At 42.0% G+C, this 18060-nt stretch overlaps 1 protein-coding gene across 4 annotated transcripts in view; it reads left to right on the forward strand.

The window, feature by feature from the left end:
• rtkna (rhotekin a) overlaps positions 1–18060 on the forward strand; it is a 53772-nt gene that overhangs the window by 10624 nt on the left and 25088 nt on the right. Inside the window, exon 1 of one of the 4 annotated variants that reach the window (XM_085475112.1) lies at positions 4924–5886. The exons of 2 other annotated variants lie outside the window; for them this stretch is intronic. In XM_085475112.1, coding sequence (XP_085331238.1) covers positions 5791–5886 — 96 coding nt within the window. In that variant the 5' untranslated portion in view covers positions 4924–5790. Of the gene's footprint in view, positions 1–4923; positions 5887–16560; positions 17107–18060 lie in introns of those variants that run through there. One more of the 4 variants, XM_085475113.1, reaches the window with a different exon arrangement.

Genomic DNA, 18060 nt, shown 5'->3' on the forward strand with positions numbered 1-18060 from the left:
AAAAAAAAATGTAAATGAATTGCCTTGGTGTACACATCCTCCCTGAGCCACACACATGTCCTTGTATATTGCACAGCCTGCACCCCTGAGGCAAGAAATCAATTGAGATGAATTTCCTAACGAGAGAGTTCCTCTTTCACTGAGATGTCTGGTCCTTCAGAGTGATGAGATGCTGCAGTCTCCTGTGACCAGCTGAGCTAGCGTTCCTGAAAGTCAGCAATGATTCTGGGGAGCAGCCAAACTGCCGCTGAACTGCTGAACTGTCTCTCTAGTCGTCTGTATTAGAGTCTGTTTTTCTTTCACAGCTATTAGTAAAATGGGTGATACTGAGAAATAAGATCAGCCCTCCAACTAAGCACTTAAAACACTCCCTGGCCTTCTACCCTGACTTAGGCAGCCTCCTCGCCCAGATCTTGTATGCTAACCCATGGGTTCGGGTGAAGGCATCTATTACAGTATGGGATTTCCAATGAAAGAAGAATATCTGTTGCGTGATTTGCAGCCGGATGTCTGACTTTTCATCTTCAGCGTTGCACACATCACCACAACATCCCCTTTACCTAACCTTAAAGTAGAAGCTCCATCATTTGGACAGATTTCTTATTAAGTGTATCACACTTCAAGCCGATACACCTAATAACAAGCTAGGCTGTTGTTGCGATTTACAATGTCATTACACCGTCTCTGCGCCTGAGTTATGACTCTGTGGCTGTCGCCGCAGGTTTTTCATGCTCTGTAACTGAGAACTGACCTCTGGAGGGGGTTTCCTTATGAAATGTCTGGTTTCACAGCTCATCACGCACGGCTCTCATCATGTTGAGCAGCGTCTGCCTTAAACTACCCTAACACTGCCAAGTAATTGAAGTCTTGTGATATTCCAGTCTGTTGAGTCAGATATTCTGTTTCTGTGCGCCTGTTCTTACTTTGATCAGAGCATTTTTTTCCCCTCACTGTGTGCAATCACAAAATATTTTAATTTTATCTTAATGTAAAACAAAAAAAAACTTCACCTTTGTGACTCTTTGTGTTAAATGTTGGTGTACAGCAGCTGATTTGGTGGTCTGGGAGGTCTTTTATTTTCTCTGTGTGACCAAAAATCTACTTGAACGTGTGAAAAACGTTTGTAACAATCCCGTTTCATTTTAACAACAGTATTTGCGAGCATGATCAAAGGCACTTGTCTAAATTTGGAGACCATTTTTGTTACAACTTGTTTATATCTATTTATGTCTAGATGTGCATTTGTGTATGTAAGCGTGGGTTGCTGTCTGTGTCCCTGTGTGTAATTTAAGCGAGTGGGAGTCGTGGTGGAGTTCAGATTTCAGATTTGGTTTTGATGATAGTCAGACTTCTTTGTTGTGGTTTGGGGCACGGCTGCCTGAGGCCCTCGTGTGGTTCCCTGCCCTGTTCTGCCGCCACACTGTGCCTCAGACCAAAGACAGCATTTAACTTTTTACACATATCGATTTACATAAAGAAATAATCCAGTTACTCATTAATGCTGATTAGAAGTTTAACATTACATTTGTTTGAAAATCACCAGTATGATTATTTTCTTTACACTCTTTTTTTTTAATCTCCCTAATATTATTTTATATTTATGGATTGCTGGTCTAAACAATAGGAATACTCTGTGTTCAGATTTGTGGGATCTGCCGATGATGTTTTATTACAACATGTCTTTCTGCTTTTTGACATTTGAAAACATTTGATAAAGGAAACCTGGGTGTTTTGAATTGTGCCACCAAACCCAGCCCTTTCTGTCATTTATGCATGTGGAAGGTTTTTAAAGATTAAAACAATAATAAATCCGTCTTTAAGCCAAAGTACTTTTTTTCCAACGTATACATGCACACTGCCGTTTTGCATTGTTATGTTTTTCTAACATAACAAAGTGTCTCCAGTATGTCTGTCCAACACAATAACATCAACCTCTTGTTTCTTTTCTTTCTCGCTAAATTGAAAAGCACCTCTGACTTCAGATTTACAGATGGGTGTCATGTTAAAGTGGAGAAAAAGACTTGTCCAAGTTGCACAGTTAAATTCTAAAAGAACAGCCCCACCATTGTTGTTTCGGCTAGATTCATGTATGCTAACCCAAGCAGTTGTGTCCCGAGCAGTTGCAGTGCTGACGGACAGTTTCTGTATATTATACAGCCAAGCGCCCAATAAAACCAGTTTGTGTTACATGTTGATGTGTCTCTGCTGTCAGACAGCCGAACAAGTAAAAAACAGTGGCTGAACCATGCCCATTAAAACGCCTGTTAACTAGCTCTCACCTACTGCCATTTTCCAAGCTGCTGCTCTTTTATTCTAAATCCTGATTTGAATCCTGTTTGCCAAGTCACCACTCACTAAAGTTAAAAACAACAGCTGTGCTGTGGTTTTGACTATATTTACACAATATGTTGGAAGCGACAGAATCTTTCATTCAGGTCTGTTTCCTCTGTGGTCATCTGAACATGCTGCTGCTGTGCTCTGTCACTCACAGACGTGAAGCTGAACGGCCCGTGGGCAGCAGCACTTCTGCTGGAATTAGAACTACAGACAGTGAAACAGCCTGTTTGGAGCAGAGCTAAAATCAGGTTTATTATAGGCCTGGCAGAATGAAGGATCTGTCTGGTATCCTGAGCTGAAACTTGAAGTGCACATTGTGGAGATATGTGGGGCAATCTTATAACTTGTTAAAGCAGGTATAACAGCTTTTCATCCATCCATCTTTCGGAATTGTTTTTCCAACGTGAGGTAAGAGGCTGGGCACATTCTGGACAGGCTGCTGGTCCATCACAGGGCACAGGGCAGGTATAATATTTCCTGTTTAATGTTGTTTGGCAGAGCACCACCAGGTCACTCTGTGCTTTGACTCCAGTGTGTTTTCCTCCAGCCGATTAGGTGTACAGACAGGAAGTTTTCCATATTCCTCCACACTTCCTTTCAGGAACAACAAAGGCACCGGGTATTGTCTTTAGAGAGGTTCAACCCTCTGTGATTCTATTATGCAAGGTTCAGTGTGTGTGTGTGTGTGTGTGTGTGTGTGTGTGTGTGTGTGTGTGTGTGTGTGTGTGTGTGTGTGTGTGTGTCTTCTCTGTTTTCATTAAACCTCAGAGTTGGTGAGGGATTAACTGGTTGTGTAATACATTGGCTCCCTCATAGCAGCCAATTAGCACATCTGGCCCTGCTTCAGTCAGAAGAACAGTCACTGCTAATGCAACAGTCAATCAGGTAACTGCTATTTAACATCGCAAAATCGGTCAGGCCCAAAGGTGTCAGGCTTCTACACATCCCTCTAATCAGCTGTCTCTGGCTAGCTGAGTTTGCCCTATTCTCAGTGGCTTCGGGCCAAGATGCAGTGTTTGAGCTGGTTAAACCGCCTGTCAGTATGCCCTGTCATTGAGATAATAGCTGTTTTCTGTCTGTTTTTGTTCAGCCTCTAGGCATTTGTCATAATATGTAAGTCTTTGTGGTTTACTGCAGGGAGATTTACCTGCAGCCAGTTCTGCCTCGGGGAACTGCTGCTGTTGTAATGGAGCTTAAGGACAAACTAAATAGATTAAGTGATATTGGAGTAGTTTATATATTTTATATTGATTTTATCTTTTGTTGTTTGTTCATTCTTTAAAAAAAACATAAAGATAAGATAAGCTGACTTATTAAGTTTGTTTCAGCCCAGGTTAGTACAGTAGTACAGAGTTCAGCATATTTCTGAGGTCTTGTTGGATTAACATTTTTCCATTTCAGCAGCATGCCAGGTCACCTTTCACAGAGGATCGGCTGCATGTGATTTTAGATTCTGAGTGATTTATGTATCCAGTCAGACGCACACACGCTCACACAAAGAGATGCCAAAAAGCACCTCTTTGCATTTTAACTCAACTATTTCTTTTTCCACCCCCGGAACAATAAATCTCCTGTCTTACTGCATATGTTGGTATCTGCAGCAGATTAGCCGGCTGATTTGAACTCTAAGGGTGGAGGCTTTTCTTGGGGAAATGACCTGGCTTACTGCTGGCGCCCCTGGCTCTGCCTCTTTGAGGTGAAAGGGCTTAATCAGCGCTTTTGTTTTCACTGTTTGCATGTGTTCACAAGTTTAGGAGACATGCTCCAGGGTGATGGAGTTCCATATGGACATGTGTGTAGAGAAGAGTCATCCCAAATATCTTGTAAAACTGAGGAATGTGGTGGGAAAACATCCTGTCACTATGTCATGTAACTTTGTTTTAAGGGGTGATCTGACTAATGATGAATCCTTTCTGGTGACCTCTGACTCACCTCAGTGTTAAAGAGCAGAAGAATTTGTGTCCTTTTAATTAATGTGTCTGAGTGAGTAAGTAGCCTGCAACGTAACGCCGGTTTCCTGTTGAGGGGTCGGCTTGTGGTTTGCTCAGCACAAGGAAGGATACACGCATCACAACAGCGCGGGCATGAGCGCACTGGAGAGGAGACTGGGGTGACTTTTGTTTTTTCTTCCACACCGTATTTTGTGTGGAGCAGATTCCGATTGACTGTAAACAGTTTTTCCCAGACATAAACGCAACCATCAGGGGAATTTGTGGCTGAAATTCACATGGAGTGAAACTTTGGGATTCTCTCTGTTGACAGGAAACTGCAGCCAGCTGTGATCTTTGGAAAGGAGACCGACTTCTGGCGTGGAAAGAAGCGCTTTATTTTCAAAGTAGGGAATATTCTCGCTTTGATAAGGACCCCCACACGCAAAAAAAATGACTTGAAGAACCAAAAATATTTGTTGGATATTTTAAGAATTTCCTGGAGAGTTAACAGTTGTCCACTGATACATGAAAGGTTTGCGCAGTCTGTTTTCAAAGCAGGTCTTTTTGAACTGTGCTCACGCGTGTGACCCTGATCTATGTATATTGAGCGACTCTTTTGGGATACGTGATATTTTTTTTAAAAAGTTAATCGTACAAAATGAGTCAAATATGAGTATTTCCACTGTTTAAATGTTTCCTGAAGCACCTCTTCTTGAATTAAGCCGGTTTTCTGTGATATTTCGGTGTACATTCCCACTCTTACTCCACTCTGACACTGTAATTCTCCATTTATTATCAGGCTATTAAGATGAACAAAGCTCTCCGCCCCGCTGTGCTTGCGTGCTGGTGCGGTATTTGCTTTATGTTTGTGTTTGCTTTATGGGCGTGAGTTCTGCTTTGGCAGTCTCTCTCTCTCTCTCTCCTCCGTTTCTTATTTTTTAAGAGTTATTATCAACACCAGAGGCGCGTCGTAGGGGTTAATTTAGCGCCGAGTTGGGCAGCGTGAGGGCGCACACAGTGGAGTAGTTGTGCCTATCATTCCCGCAGAGGCGATGCCCTTTTGTGGAAAGGTCTCTTGTCAAAGAGGACAGACGGCGTTCACAGTCGGGACACAGAGACACAAAGAGAACAATTGCATTTTAAAAGCCTCCATTCTTTTCCAGCTGCCGCTGGGTGTTGACTGTGGGTGTTTGAGAGGATCGTTGTCGCCCGGAGAGAAAAAGTACAGAAGAAGAATACGCGCCGTGAACGAGTTGGGGGAATTTTATGGACAGGGTTGCTACAGTGCAGTCGATGCTGTCATGCACTCCACCTCTTGTCTGCTTTCCCGGTCCTACTAGGCTTGTTTTGGATGCGGAGAGGAACTTTTACGCGTTGTTTTACGCACTGATTTCTTTCTTAATCATTGACGACTGAACAGGACACTGCCATAATGAACTCAGTGTCCCCGGTTCCTGCGGGGTAGGGGTCTGAACTCAACAACTTCAAAAGGAAGTCAATCTTTTCGTTACCTGCCTAAAGGATGCCAGTTGATAAGCACGCAAACATGGAGGAAAAACTGTGGATACTGGAAGATCTCAATATGATGTACATTCGTCAGATTGCGCTCAGTTTGCAGGTAAAAGAGCAGATTTAATTTTGTTATGGGCAATCGCCTCTGTCTGACTTTTGCAAGCTTGTTTTATGTTTGTTGCTGGCATTGCTGTGTCTAGTTTACAGCATTTCAAAGTTGGGTATGTTAGCAAAAGTGTTTTGTTTTGGGGTTTTTTTTAATTAATTTTTGTGTCCCGATTGATCAACTGTGAGCACAACCAGTTTGGCCGATAAATGAAATTCTACTTTCAAATATGTGCTCCCCAAAGTACAGTGCATCCTCTGTCTGCAGTCTGCAGCTGTTGCAAAGTTTACAGAGGGGTTGTTTGAGGAATCTTTCTATGTGACAAACAAGTTGCACTGACGCTGGTGCGGGCTCTTCTTTTTACAGATGGCAAAGCTCTTACTGACAGCAAACAGAAAACAACACTGCATGCCATCCATCTCTCCCTCAGTGTCTCCCCTCCCAACTGGGGTTCACACACAGTCCACAGCTGCACATGTGGGCCTCACAAGTCCCTGTGGGAGTGTGCATGCATGTCTGTATGTGAGAAAGAGTGTGCTATTGTGCTCCGAGTAAGACACAGAAGGGAATCAATCCGTTTAATTTGACAAAAGCTTTATTGAGCATGCACTATCTAACCTCCGTCCTTTTGCAAATCACCACTGTCTTTGTTCCTCTTTCCTTTTTGGAGGAAATACCTGAAGAATGAGTGCTTCATTCAATAGAGTTAAAAGGCAGAAGAGACATATGGCCATTGGAAATGCTACAGGAATGTCAAAGAGATATTCTAATATTCTTTCTTTTCTGTCTGTATAAGCTGAAAAAAATATTGCCTCTCTGTGCTGCAGCTGTGTCAGAGGTTTCAAAAGCAGAGAGTTTGTTTCTCACCATGTCAACAGAACTCTAGTCCAAAAAGTCTTACACTGTGTGACATGGAAGCAATATAAGAGGTGATATTACTCATGCTGTGTTGTACCTGCAAGCATTTGGCATTGTTTTTGAATTTGAAGTGTTTCTTTGTTTGTGTACCCATGCCAAGTGCCACAGAGCATGCCAGGTGTCTGGCTTTTCATCACATAAGGGAAGAAGCTATGAAGTCATGGAGACTGCTGCCAACTCCAGGTTAAGTGAGGCCTGGTATATTCTTTTTTTCTAGGATGCTTTGGTTTTTCTGACTCTTGAACTGTCTTTGAATGTATCATTCAATTTGCTCAAGAATATCTTTATAGTATGTGTGCCTAAAAATAGCTACACAAGTTCTTAATGACAACGTGATCAAACACTAATCAGGGTGTTAGTTGCTGCTACAGAGGCTCTTTTGATGAAGAATGCTGTTTACTGCTTGGACATAGACCAGAAAATGGTGCGTTGTCTGAGTATTAAATCTAAGGCATTACTGTGGAATGTAGATAACGAGGAGTTTCTGTCTCAAGATCTTTGTGCTTGTAAGCATTGAGCCGTCTCGGTTCCAGTTTAATTTTTGTAAATGCAATTACAAGGGTAGACGTGTGCAATAACAAGATGATGGCCTCTAATTCAGTCATGTGGGAAAGTTTTCTTGTTGCTTCCCCTGCTTCACAGGGAGTTCAAAGGTGAAGTGTCAGCTGCAGAGAGGCTTTACTCTGCATTAACCTGTGGGAATTTCAGTGTGGTGGATGGCCTTGCTCCATACTTTTGACTGGTAAACACTCAGTTGTTTGCTCAAATGCTCATTCATTCACCCGCCCCCCTGCCACAATTTCTTCTGTGCCTGGGTGGTTTTATGAAACAAGGATTCTTTGACTGAGCTGCACTGCATGGCCCACACTGACTGCAATTTCAGCTAGCTATGGATGTTTTTTGCTCCAGGGTCTTTCATAAGTGTCCTTTAGGATCATCAGAGCTTGCAGTTATTACATGTGAGCCCTTTTCTCCTCCATGTGATTTTTTTTCTCCCCTGCGGCAACATAACTTATATGTACAACATATCTGAGGGATGTAGAGGTAGTCCTTCTTTGTTATAGATTTTCTTCACTGATTATTTCAGAAGAGAAGAGAGCATTTCAAAAGAAAAAATTAAGGAGATTGCACATAGGTGTACTGAGGCGCTGAGGCATTATTCAAGCATTTATAATTGTAGAGTTAGGAGGGAGGAAGGAACATTTATTTTCAAGCTCAGTAGGATGCAACATTTCTCCTCTTCATGTTTTTACAAGTCTGTTAGAGTAGCTGTTGCTACATTCGTGGTTCAGATGTTTTCAATATTCTGTCTCTTTTATGAGGCCGTACCATAGTTGTGGTAGTTTCTTCTTTAGCTCTACATACATGTTAAAAGCATTTGCGTTGCAGGATGCAGGATTTACCCCAAAGGAGACATAGCTGATAGGAAAACAGGAAATGGTCATGAGTAGTTATTGTTTCCCACCAGGAGAGACAACATGATGTCATCGAACCCATTGACATTACTGGTCATATATCCCCCATACTAAGCCGGATATAACTTTTTTTTTCTTATTTACTTCATACTGATTGCTAGTTTCTGGTCTACTTCTTCTTCTGAGTTGCAGAGTTAAATGGTGACATTTGCAACTATTCTTCTGAGGTCTTGTTTTTTTGCTCAAGTTGCAAAATGAGGATTTGTGCACAGCGCTTTAGCCTGTAGGTCAGTCATTGTTTAGGAAAATACAATTCTTTCTCTGTGTTTGTTGTCTTCCTGCTGCTTTTCATGCCCGTGATGTCGTCTGATTAAAGAATAATGAGATTCTCTTTTTCTGGATTCTGCCACAGTTGTTAGATATGTTGATATGATGACCCAGCATCATTTGCTGAACATGAGGAGAGCACAAACTGGAAGCGTAGACAAGTAAAGTCAAAAACAGCTGCTGAAGAGCAGCAGTGACTTTAGTCATGCAGTCATGGTCAGTCATCTCTAACCCCGGTTAACTGTGAGCTCATATTGGGGGTGGTGGGGGGTCATATGGGAGTTTCTCTCTGCCTTACCCGAGAGTCGTATTCGATTGGTCACACGCTCCCAAAACCTAAACTTAGCTGAGGCCATGCCTCAGATATTTTTACAGATTCTGGACTCTGCCATAAATATCCGTCGACTCATATTCACGTCTCTTCGTCTGTTCATCTGTCCCCTTGTGTGCATGTTGTCATGTGCTTGAGAACATGCTTCAGTTATATAACCACACACACAGACACACAAAGTGTGCGCTCCGGTAGCAGAAATTTCTTAGCTCCGAGCCCTTTAGACCCCACCAATGCCATTTCTAAATGGAGGCGGTGTTGGAGGGGCAAAGGCCAGACTGATAGCAGTTAATCCGTATCTGCCTTGGGACAGTAAACCAGTATCTTGGGCCCTGTAACTGGAGGGTTTGATGCGCCAATGACGAATGCGTAGCAAGAGCAAAGGTTAATCTTTTTTTCTTTTTTTTTTAATGGACAGAAATGGTGCAGATTTAGTCATTCCACTGGTGTCCCTAGACTATAGTTTTTGCTATTTAATGTTTTTTTTTCTGTTGTTATTCTCCTTCATCTTGTTGTTGTGTTTCTGATCTATATTCATTTTCACCATGAATTTAATCACTATATGTTTCATTCATCCTTTTGTCTAATGAATTTCAGCATTCAAGCCCACCATACCCCGCTAATGAAGCACCTAGTCAGTAGATGAAGTCTGCATGCGCGTGCATCTGTAGGTGCGCACGTCTGTTGGTTCAGCCGGGAGGCTCATAGCCTGTGTTACAGCAGACACAAGTGGAACGTATGCTAAAGCTAACAGCACTTGTTCACTTTTGATACAGGATACACAAGTCAAGTCTCAGCCAAAACACATTCCTCTGCAACAGACCACTTGATTGCGCTCCACTGCTTGCTGTGTGTGTATCTTTGTGCTTCTAAGAATGTGTGTAAGTAAATATTTGCAAAGAGTAATGATCCACTACTGTGAGCTATTTAATCTTTTATTTGATTAGAGACCTTTGGTTTAATGCCCTGGATTTCAGTGTCAGTGTAAGTTGTTATTTAGCTGTTTTCATTTGATCTGAATTAAGATGAAAGGTGTTGAAGCGATTTTCTACAACCTCAAATGGGTGGAAATAGCCGCACTTATTTACTTATAAGAATCATGTATATGTGTTTTAGCCTGATTGCTGTGTGTTTTTGACTTCTGTGCCATGGATTACTACAGTACCTTCCAGTTCTTTCAGTGCTGTATGCCAAAAGCAAGCACAGTGTGTAGGAGCTAGAGGAGAAAGGGGGCTTTGTATCACATCACACACACACACCCATTTCTTCCCACCGAGCCCTCTTCTTTCTTGGAACAGCACGTCTAGCTCCTTACTCACGGCCATCCAGCTAACGTCAATCCTGCTGACTGCAGTCCAAATCAGGTGGCTCCCCTCCTCACGCTTGCACCCCAACATTCCCTGTCCCCCATGGTTATTACCACAGTGCTGTGTACCTCAGTCCTCACCCCAGGCATCGCCCATTCAGCGGTTAGTAGGAACAGAACAGGTCTGAATAGGCGCTCTGTGCGAGCAGGAACCAGTTAGATGCTGGAGCCTGAGCCAGCTTCCTTTGAAAAACAGCAGGCGTGAGCCAGGAGAGTGAGAAGCAGAAAACAACATGCCAAAAGGTGTTGTTATTGGAACATCGACCTGCCTCCCTGCATCTTTCAAGCCTGCCTCATTTTGTCATTCACTTTCCTATCCCTGCTATTTGTCTCCGAAGCTATTGGATAGCCTCACTCTGTCTGCGCAACCGCCTCAGCTTATGTCGCTTTGTTTTCCCCCCACGTTGTGTTTTATCTAGCCCTCAAGCTTCACCTTTCTTTAATCCTCCAAAGAAAATTGGAGCTTCTTGAACTTGCCACTACAGGCATGATTCAAGCCTGCAGACTGGATTTGAATCTCTGCTTGACTTTTTGTGCATTCAAGCTCACAAGTCAGTGTCAAGCGTAGGAATTTAAAATGGTGTGTTCCATTTGTAAAATGTGAAATTAAAAACATCTGAGCGTGCCGGGGCTGGTGGCGCAGGCTGGTGGCGCAGGCTGGTTATCAGATGGTGGGAGCATACGTTGCGTTAAAAAAGAATATTTGGTTGTGTGTTTAATTAAGCCTGTAGATGTTGCTTTTGTGTTTGCATCCATATGGATACAATTTAAGCTTGCGAGACGAAGTCTGCATGGTGTTCATTATTGTGTGGAAGTTTATGAGTCTTGCAGACCATTTATTTTATGTCTTTGATGAGGTTTATGTACTGTATGTGTGGGATCTTTGCAGTGTGGATGATTGTGTTCAGTTTATTTATCTCCATCGTGTGCATCGCTGTTTTTTGATCTTTGATTGTCTTAAAATTGCTTGCATGCAATAGGAGCTCCATCAAACAGGTGGAAGCTTAACGTGATGGAGAACAAGTATGAACAGTTACCCCCATTAAACCAATCCATTACCCAGTGTGAATTCCCCTGCAGAAAGCATGACTAGCATCACTAATATACAACCCTTAAAGATGTCTCTTCAGGAGCAGCATGAGTTTGTGTCCCTGTGTTTCTACAGCAGTCCAAAGTGCCTAATTGAATCACTACTAACTGCAGGATGCTTTGCCACTGAGTTGCAGCATGCTTCTGAAGCGGTGTCGCTGGTGGGTGTCTGTGTTTGGCAGATGGAACAACTCTGTCAGCATTTGCAGAGCTGCTGTCTGACCATCTGACAGTTCTGTCTTCATCAAGGACAAGAGGGATCTATTTAGCACTCTGATTTTCACATCATCTGTGAGACCTAGTATAATAGATTGTGGCTTGGCTGCTTTATTGTTAATGTTTGACTCATACAAATGTAAAATGACAGAAAGCAACCTGGCCAGCTTGTGTTTTATACAGCTTGTCTCGGTTCTGTGGGTAGACGATGAATGGCTCTGCTGTAAAGGGAAACCTAAAGGCATAGGGGAATTCCAGGGTTTGGAGGCGGCACACAGCAGAAGCTGGGGCTTAAGACTGAGGTAGATCTGAGGGCCAAGGCTGCTGAATGGGGCCTCTTGTTGTGGTAGAGGGGTGTTGATTGGCATGGCGGAACTGTATGCCTCCCCCAGCCACGTCCCACACAAACTCTACTAGATCAAAAAAAAAAGCACAGTGTCTCATCATGATGATCTCACTGGAAGAAACTCTCCAGCTAGATGATGTCATGCTACTGTTTTGTAGTTGGGGTCAAAAGCTCAGGGTGATAATAGGAGGGTGTGTGTGTTGGATGGGTGTATATACTCCTGCTGGATGAATTTGACTGGAGCTGTTGTTCTAAAATCTTTGGTTTTAATCTCTTTCCTTCCTGCTTACACGTACACATATGCATACAGTTGTGATCAAAGCTTTACATCCGCTCATCATGGGCATGAATATCATGGTAATTTGGGGCTTTTAATGATTTCTTTCAACCGTTCTTGTTCTAGGGTGAATGATTGCACAGCATGCATTTTTAATGACTTTAAACCAAAATTGGGTGCACACGGTTGGATTTATTTGGGATTTTCTCTAATCTGCACAGGGTGAAATGTATACATACACTTGCACTAATATTTTGTTAAATGTCACTTAGCACGTCACACCTCGACCAGATGCTTTTGGTAGCCATCAGCAAGCTTCCATCATGCTACCACCACCATGCTTGACAGGTTGTACCACGGTACAGTGTTCCTCTTAGTTAACTGCGATGTTAAACTCACTTCACTGTGGACGGTGACACTGATGTCACAGGGACGGCTTTGATCACCAACTGCGAGGACATCAGCTGTGTGTGTTGTTATAGGCAGGTAATGAGTTTCCATATGTCACAATATCTGTTTCCAATCTTATCTTCTTTAGGAGATGAAAAGGTTAATCTAGCTTATCCTCACCAGGACTAAGAAGGTGGAGAGGGATTCTTATTGGCTCTGTAGAGGAGCATGTCTCAGTATTATTGGCTGAGACAGATAGTTAACTCTGCCGAAGACGCCGCCTAAACCAGTCTTTTCTGAAGCACTGTGTCATGGGTCAGCACGTCCCCATGCACAGACGGCCACTGGGTTATTACACAACTACACGAGTCAGTTCACTGAGGCGCTATTTCAGGCCCATAACAACACACACAGCTGATGTCCTCACAGTTGGTGACCAAAGCTGTGAAATCCATGAAGATTGACAGCGAGTGTATATATAACTGAATGCGATCACTGTTGATGCAACTTGCATAACTTGCAGGCAGCGTGTTTTATCACGCTGGCTGTTAGATTTCTGGTGTTTTAGTGATAATGAATGTCAGGGTCAATATTTTTATGTCTTTAGCAAAATAATAATTTAAATAACATTTTATATAACTCAGATTTACAGACTGCTGAAGCTCCACATAACTGTTACAGCTGTATTTAAGATACACAGTCATGAAAGATGAATAAATGCCACCTCTCATTTTATCTGTGTCTTTTGAAACTTCTGACAAATTAAGAAAAGGAAATGAAATATCAATTTGCATATATGCAGCTTTAATTTATATATATTTGGTCTACATCTGGCATTTATGTGAAAGCATATGTCTGACTCTATATATATCTATCAGGTTTTTCAGGAAAGAAAAATATCACACTGAACATGTAAAGGTCTCAAACTTTCATACAGCCATACAGTGCCTGAGGCAGCCTGACACTGGGAGCAGATCAATGACCCCGTTTGTCTCTAGAGGTTGTCGTGTTCTCTTAAGGCCAGCAGGGGTCTTGTAGGCTCACCATCTTGAAAACAGAAGTTGGTTAATTCCCTGCTATATTTAAAAAAAAAAAAAGGTTTGGGATTCATTCATCATGCTTGATTTCTCTAATAAACTAAAACTTAACCTAATAAAGCTGTGATTTTGATTTAGGTAGAATAGAGCAAAAGCAGCAGTTTCTATTTCAAAGTTGTGTATGCTACAGTTTAGTTTAAGTTACACGAACAGTAGTATTTGGGTAAATGATAGACTATAAGGACTGTGACACAGCAAAGCAAACAATCATCTAACTTACTAATAACTTAATTTTTTTTGTGACTACTGGTACTGTGCAATAAAGAAATCAGAGTTTATTCGTGGGGTTGGATGTTGTGGGTTAGTCTATGTAAAACTGCCTCAACCATCATTTAATATCCTTTTTTGTTTTTCATATATTATCCGTCCTTTAAGCCATGATTGTAATTAAGATTTCATTCTAGTTCAAGCTGATGAAAAGATTGCAAATCAATCTGAGAACGTCCAGAAAATTGCTCTATAATTAGATGCACGACTATAAAAGGCTCTCGGCAGAAAGGAAAGGAGCTGAGGACATACAGTAACGGCAGAAAGGAAGGGAAATACTTGTTTGGGGATGAGGGCTGTTGTTATAGAGTCAATAGGAAGTGCTTGAATCACAGAGGGAGAGAGCTGAGGAGGCCAGTCTGGCTCGAGGAATTTCCTCTCATCCTGTGAAATGCAGCGTAATGACACAAATGCTATCATTCATTCGGCTGGTCCGTCTGAGTTATGCAACATTAAAAAGCTGAACCTGACCCTGTGAGCATCCTATCTTTTGCCATACTCAGTGTATGTACTGCCATTTGCTAAACATGCACAGTTTAACCTTTTTCTTAATTTTTTTTTTATGTGTTAAATCTTTGCATCATTGTTTTGGTGCTGGTACTCATGTTTGTTGTTCCCTTTCAACTGCGAGTGAAAATTTGCCCCAGACAGCAACTTTTAAGGCTGGCTCCTGCGCAGCTAGTTGCTGATTAAATCTTAATCTGATTAACTGTGGGATATTTACAGCTCTGAGTGTTACGCTATCAAGGCTCATCTTGTTTTTGTTGCACGAGACTAAACTCACAGAGAGATGAGAGGACTGGAGGCAAATTTTAAGTACAGTATGGGTATGGTCACATATTTGTTTGGTACGTGGTGCATTCGGCTTTTGTGGGGGTGTCCTCTGCTCCCACAGCAAATGTCCTCAGCTAGAGCTAAAGAGCTGTAGTCCCCCATCCAGATGCACAGATGCATCATTGCCCTGTTGGAATGGACTTTGTTGCTCTATTGCGATTAGCCAAGACTGCCCACAGACTGACTCTCTCTTCCTCCATCCCAATCCTCCTACATGTCATCTGCTGCATCTTCTGACTGCATGCCTCATTCCACTTCTCAGCCCTCCCACAAATAACACATAACAAAACAACTGCGTTTTTTTGTCTTCATTCCCCGAGACTGTATCCAATCCACTGCTCTGGCATCTCGGAAAATATTAAAACAAAACTAGGGCCACTTTTGATGATCTCTGTTTATTTCCTGCAGATATACAGTTTCATAATATCCTCCTTGTGTTTTAACAAATAAAAAACATCCTGAACGTTCTATTATTAGTTTAGCAGCGTGGATTTCCTGGAGCCTAACTCAGTAGTTAGCCGATGCACCCTCGCTTTATTCCCACACCTAATTCTTGCTGGACTCATCTGTGTTTTCCATTCCGTCGGCCCACAAATCACTCTCATATATCATCAGCTGACAAGGTGATGCGCTCCGCTGCTCCACAACTTCCCAGAGTGCCTGCATGGGTTAAGCAATGAGCAAAGGCAGTGGCAGGCATGCAAAGACAAAATGCAGAGGGAGAACCATACTTGTTTTTTTTTTAGTTTGTCCAAATTGATAAATTGCTCTGTCAGTGGAGTTACACATGCATGTCTGCTTGTGTTGGCTGCCAGCTAATGTTATTTTATCCACATTGTGATGCCTTTATTGAAAAATTCAAGCTACAGTTAAGATTAAGCAGCTCATTAGTGCAATAATTTATGGTATGCTAGTAGTAGAGTGTCTGTAGTACATTTTTTTTAATACTAAATAGTATTGCATAATGTTCTAATAGCATACATAAATGTGACTGTGCCTCTTATCAGAGAGTGACCTGCTGCATATAAATGAAATTCATTCCATTTATATGCTGAACTAAAAAGGCTGCATTTGTCAGTATGTCTCAGCTTTGTGGAGGTTTTGCAGCAGCAGTTTCGTGCCCTTGAAATCTTTGCAAGCAGTTCATAAAATAAAACAAAGGATTTGTGTGACTTTTTCCTTTATTCTGCTTTCTTGAAAAATCTGTTATTAATGTATCCTGACTCTTATAACCACTCACTATTTGAATTGCTGAAGCAAGGACATGAGAGAAGATGGATGTTTTGTCTGTGCTGTGCAACAGTCCAAAACAGCATATTGACAGTGCTTGTGAAAAAAAAAAAAGTTGAGTCATAACTTAAAAGAGAAAAAATCTCTTTGCCACCGTGTAGGCGGTGCAGGCACAAAGCAGCCACGTTAGATTTTACGAACACACAACCCACTTTAACTTTTTGGCCAAATTTGGAGCTGCTAAAAAATCCTGCTCTTGTCAGTTAGTTCTAAATATTTTGTAAGATTTTGGAAGAGTCCCATTGGAAAAGAAATACGTGTCTGCGTAGAGGCCTCTGCATTTCATGACAACAAACTGCTGAACGGTTTTTTTAGAGATATGTCTGACAGATTTATTTAAATATTTTTTATTACAAGCCAACAGCTTATAGGCCAACAAGTAATTTATAATAATTGAAATTCCCGCAAACATTTATTTATTTATTTATTTATTTATTGGTGGGGGCAAATACGCAAGTCGTTTTTTGTCATTACCCCATGGCAGTGTCCTTGTGATGCTGCTCCCAAGGGACCCGCGGAGGTTTAAAATGACAGTTCACTTTTCTCTGCGCGCAGCTACACACAGACACACACACACCCGCCTCCTCAGAAGCGGCTCTCGGTTGGTCCACCAGCCGGTCAGTCTTCATCCTTCCCTTGTGCTGGTGATGTTGTGTGTGTGTGTGTGTGCGAGTCCCGAGTGGAGCAGCGGAGCTACTCGGACAGCGACAATGAAGACGGTGACGGGAATGAAGACGGCGCAGACGGGCTCAAACATATGACCGCCATTCGTTCTCCCACCAAAACCAGCGAGCTTTGTGGTTTCTGCGCGGATCCTTAAAACTTCCAAAGCCAATTAGCGGTACCTATTTTCGGCTTTTCAGTGGATATTTCATCTTGCCCATAAATGGAGGTCCCTCAAAGGGAAAAACTGAGTTGAGGTCTTTCACGTCGTGCGTGTGCGAGACGCTGAACGGACCCTGCTGTTGCGTAAAGCCCCCGTGCTTCCAGTTTGGAGAGTTGGAGGAGAGCGGAGTGCTTCTCTTTGGTTAGGATGAATAACTCAAAGAATCAAAGGGTAAGGTTCGCTGTTTTGCTTACTGTGGAAAGGCTGACAGCGATTGCCTTGATGGAATTGAAATTGTTGTTTGTATAGCCCAGTTACACTCTGGCTTGACCCACATGACCGTACACGAGTCCTAAAGAAGAAGCCCGTGTTGATAACGTGATGCTTACTCTGCCAGAATGCCATCAGAATATCGAATGAGCCTATCTTGAATCAATAAGCTGTTCTTTTGTTAAAATCACAACTTTTCCAACATCGCTCTTTCTGGTGCCATGATTTTAAACGTGTTGAAGAATATTGAAATAATAAACACTGTATGTACCAAAGTAAACAGTGATTGGCAGTAAGTAGAAGTTTACAAATGATCATAAGATTGTGCTACAAGTCCATAACTGGTAGGCGTTCGGCCATGGGAACAGTTATTATTAAAATAACAACATTTCCCAAGGGCTCAATGACCTGTTCATTAGTAAAAGCAATACATCACTTGTTTTTATTTGGGGGGTTTTTTGTATAATGATACTGTGTGTACTATTACTAGGGCTGGCAACTCAATATATTATTGTGGCAACACAGTGGCATCACCCAGCCTCTCAGAGTGAGAGAAACATGATAACTGTGAGACTGACTGCAGTAATGACTTACTTCTCCCAGTCATCAACCTTTCCCTTCACTTGTGAACAAATCTTTCCTGAATGGCTCGAGTTGGCAGGACAGAATTAGCCACACTTACAAACTTAACATGGGCTTTGAGAATGCCCTCACATGTGAATGTTTTCACATCTCTGTAAAAAAAAGACTGGTGTGGACTCCATGCCATACACAGTGTGTATATATAGATATATATATATATTTTTTTTTCTGTTTTAGTTCACCATGCTTTCCACACAGACTAAGCCGTAGGGAAAATAAAATAACACATGGAGTATGAGTACCAAAAAAGCTTTTCTCAGTATCCTATACTTT

The sequence above is a fragment of the Copadichromis virginalis genome, linkage group LG12 (assembly GCF_057382275.1).
Source record: "Copadichromis virginalis isolate Kocher_CV1m ecotype Utaka linkage group LG12, C_Virginalis_male_GT1.1, whole genome shotgun sequence".
NCBI classification, from domain to species: domain Eukaryota; kingdom Metazoa; phylum Chordata; class Actinopteri; order Cichliformes; family Cichlidae; genus Copadichromis; species Copadichromis virginalis.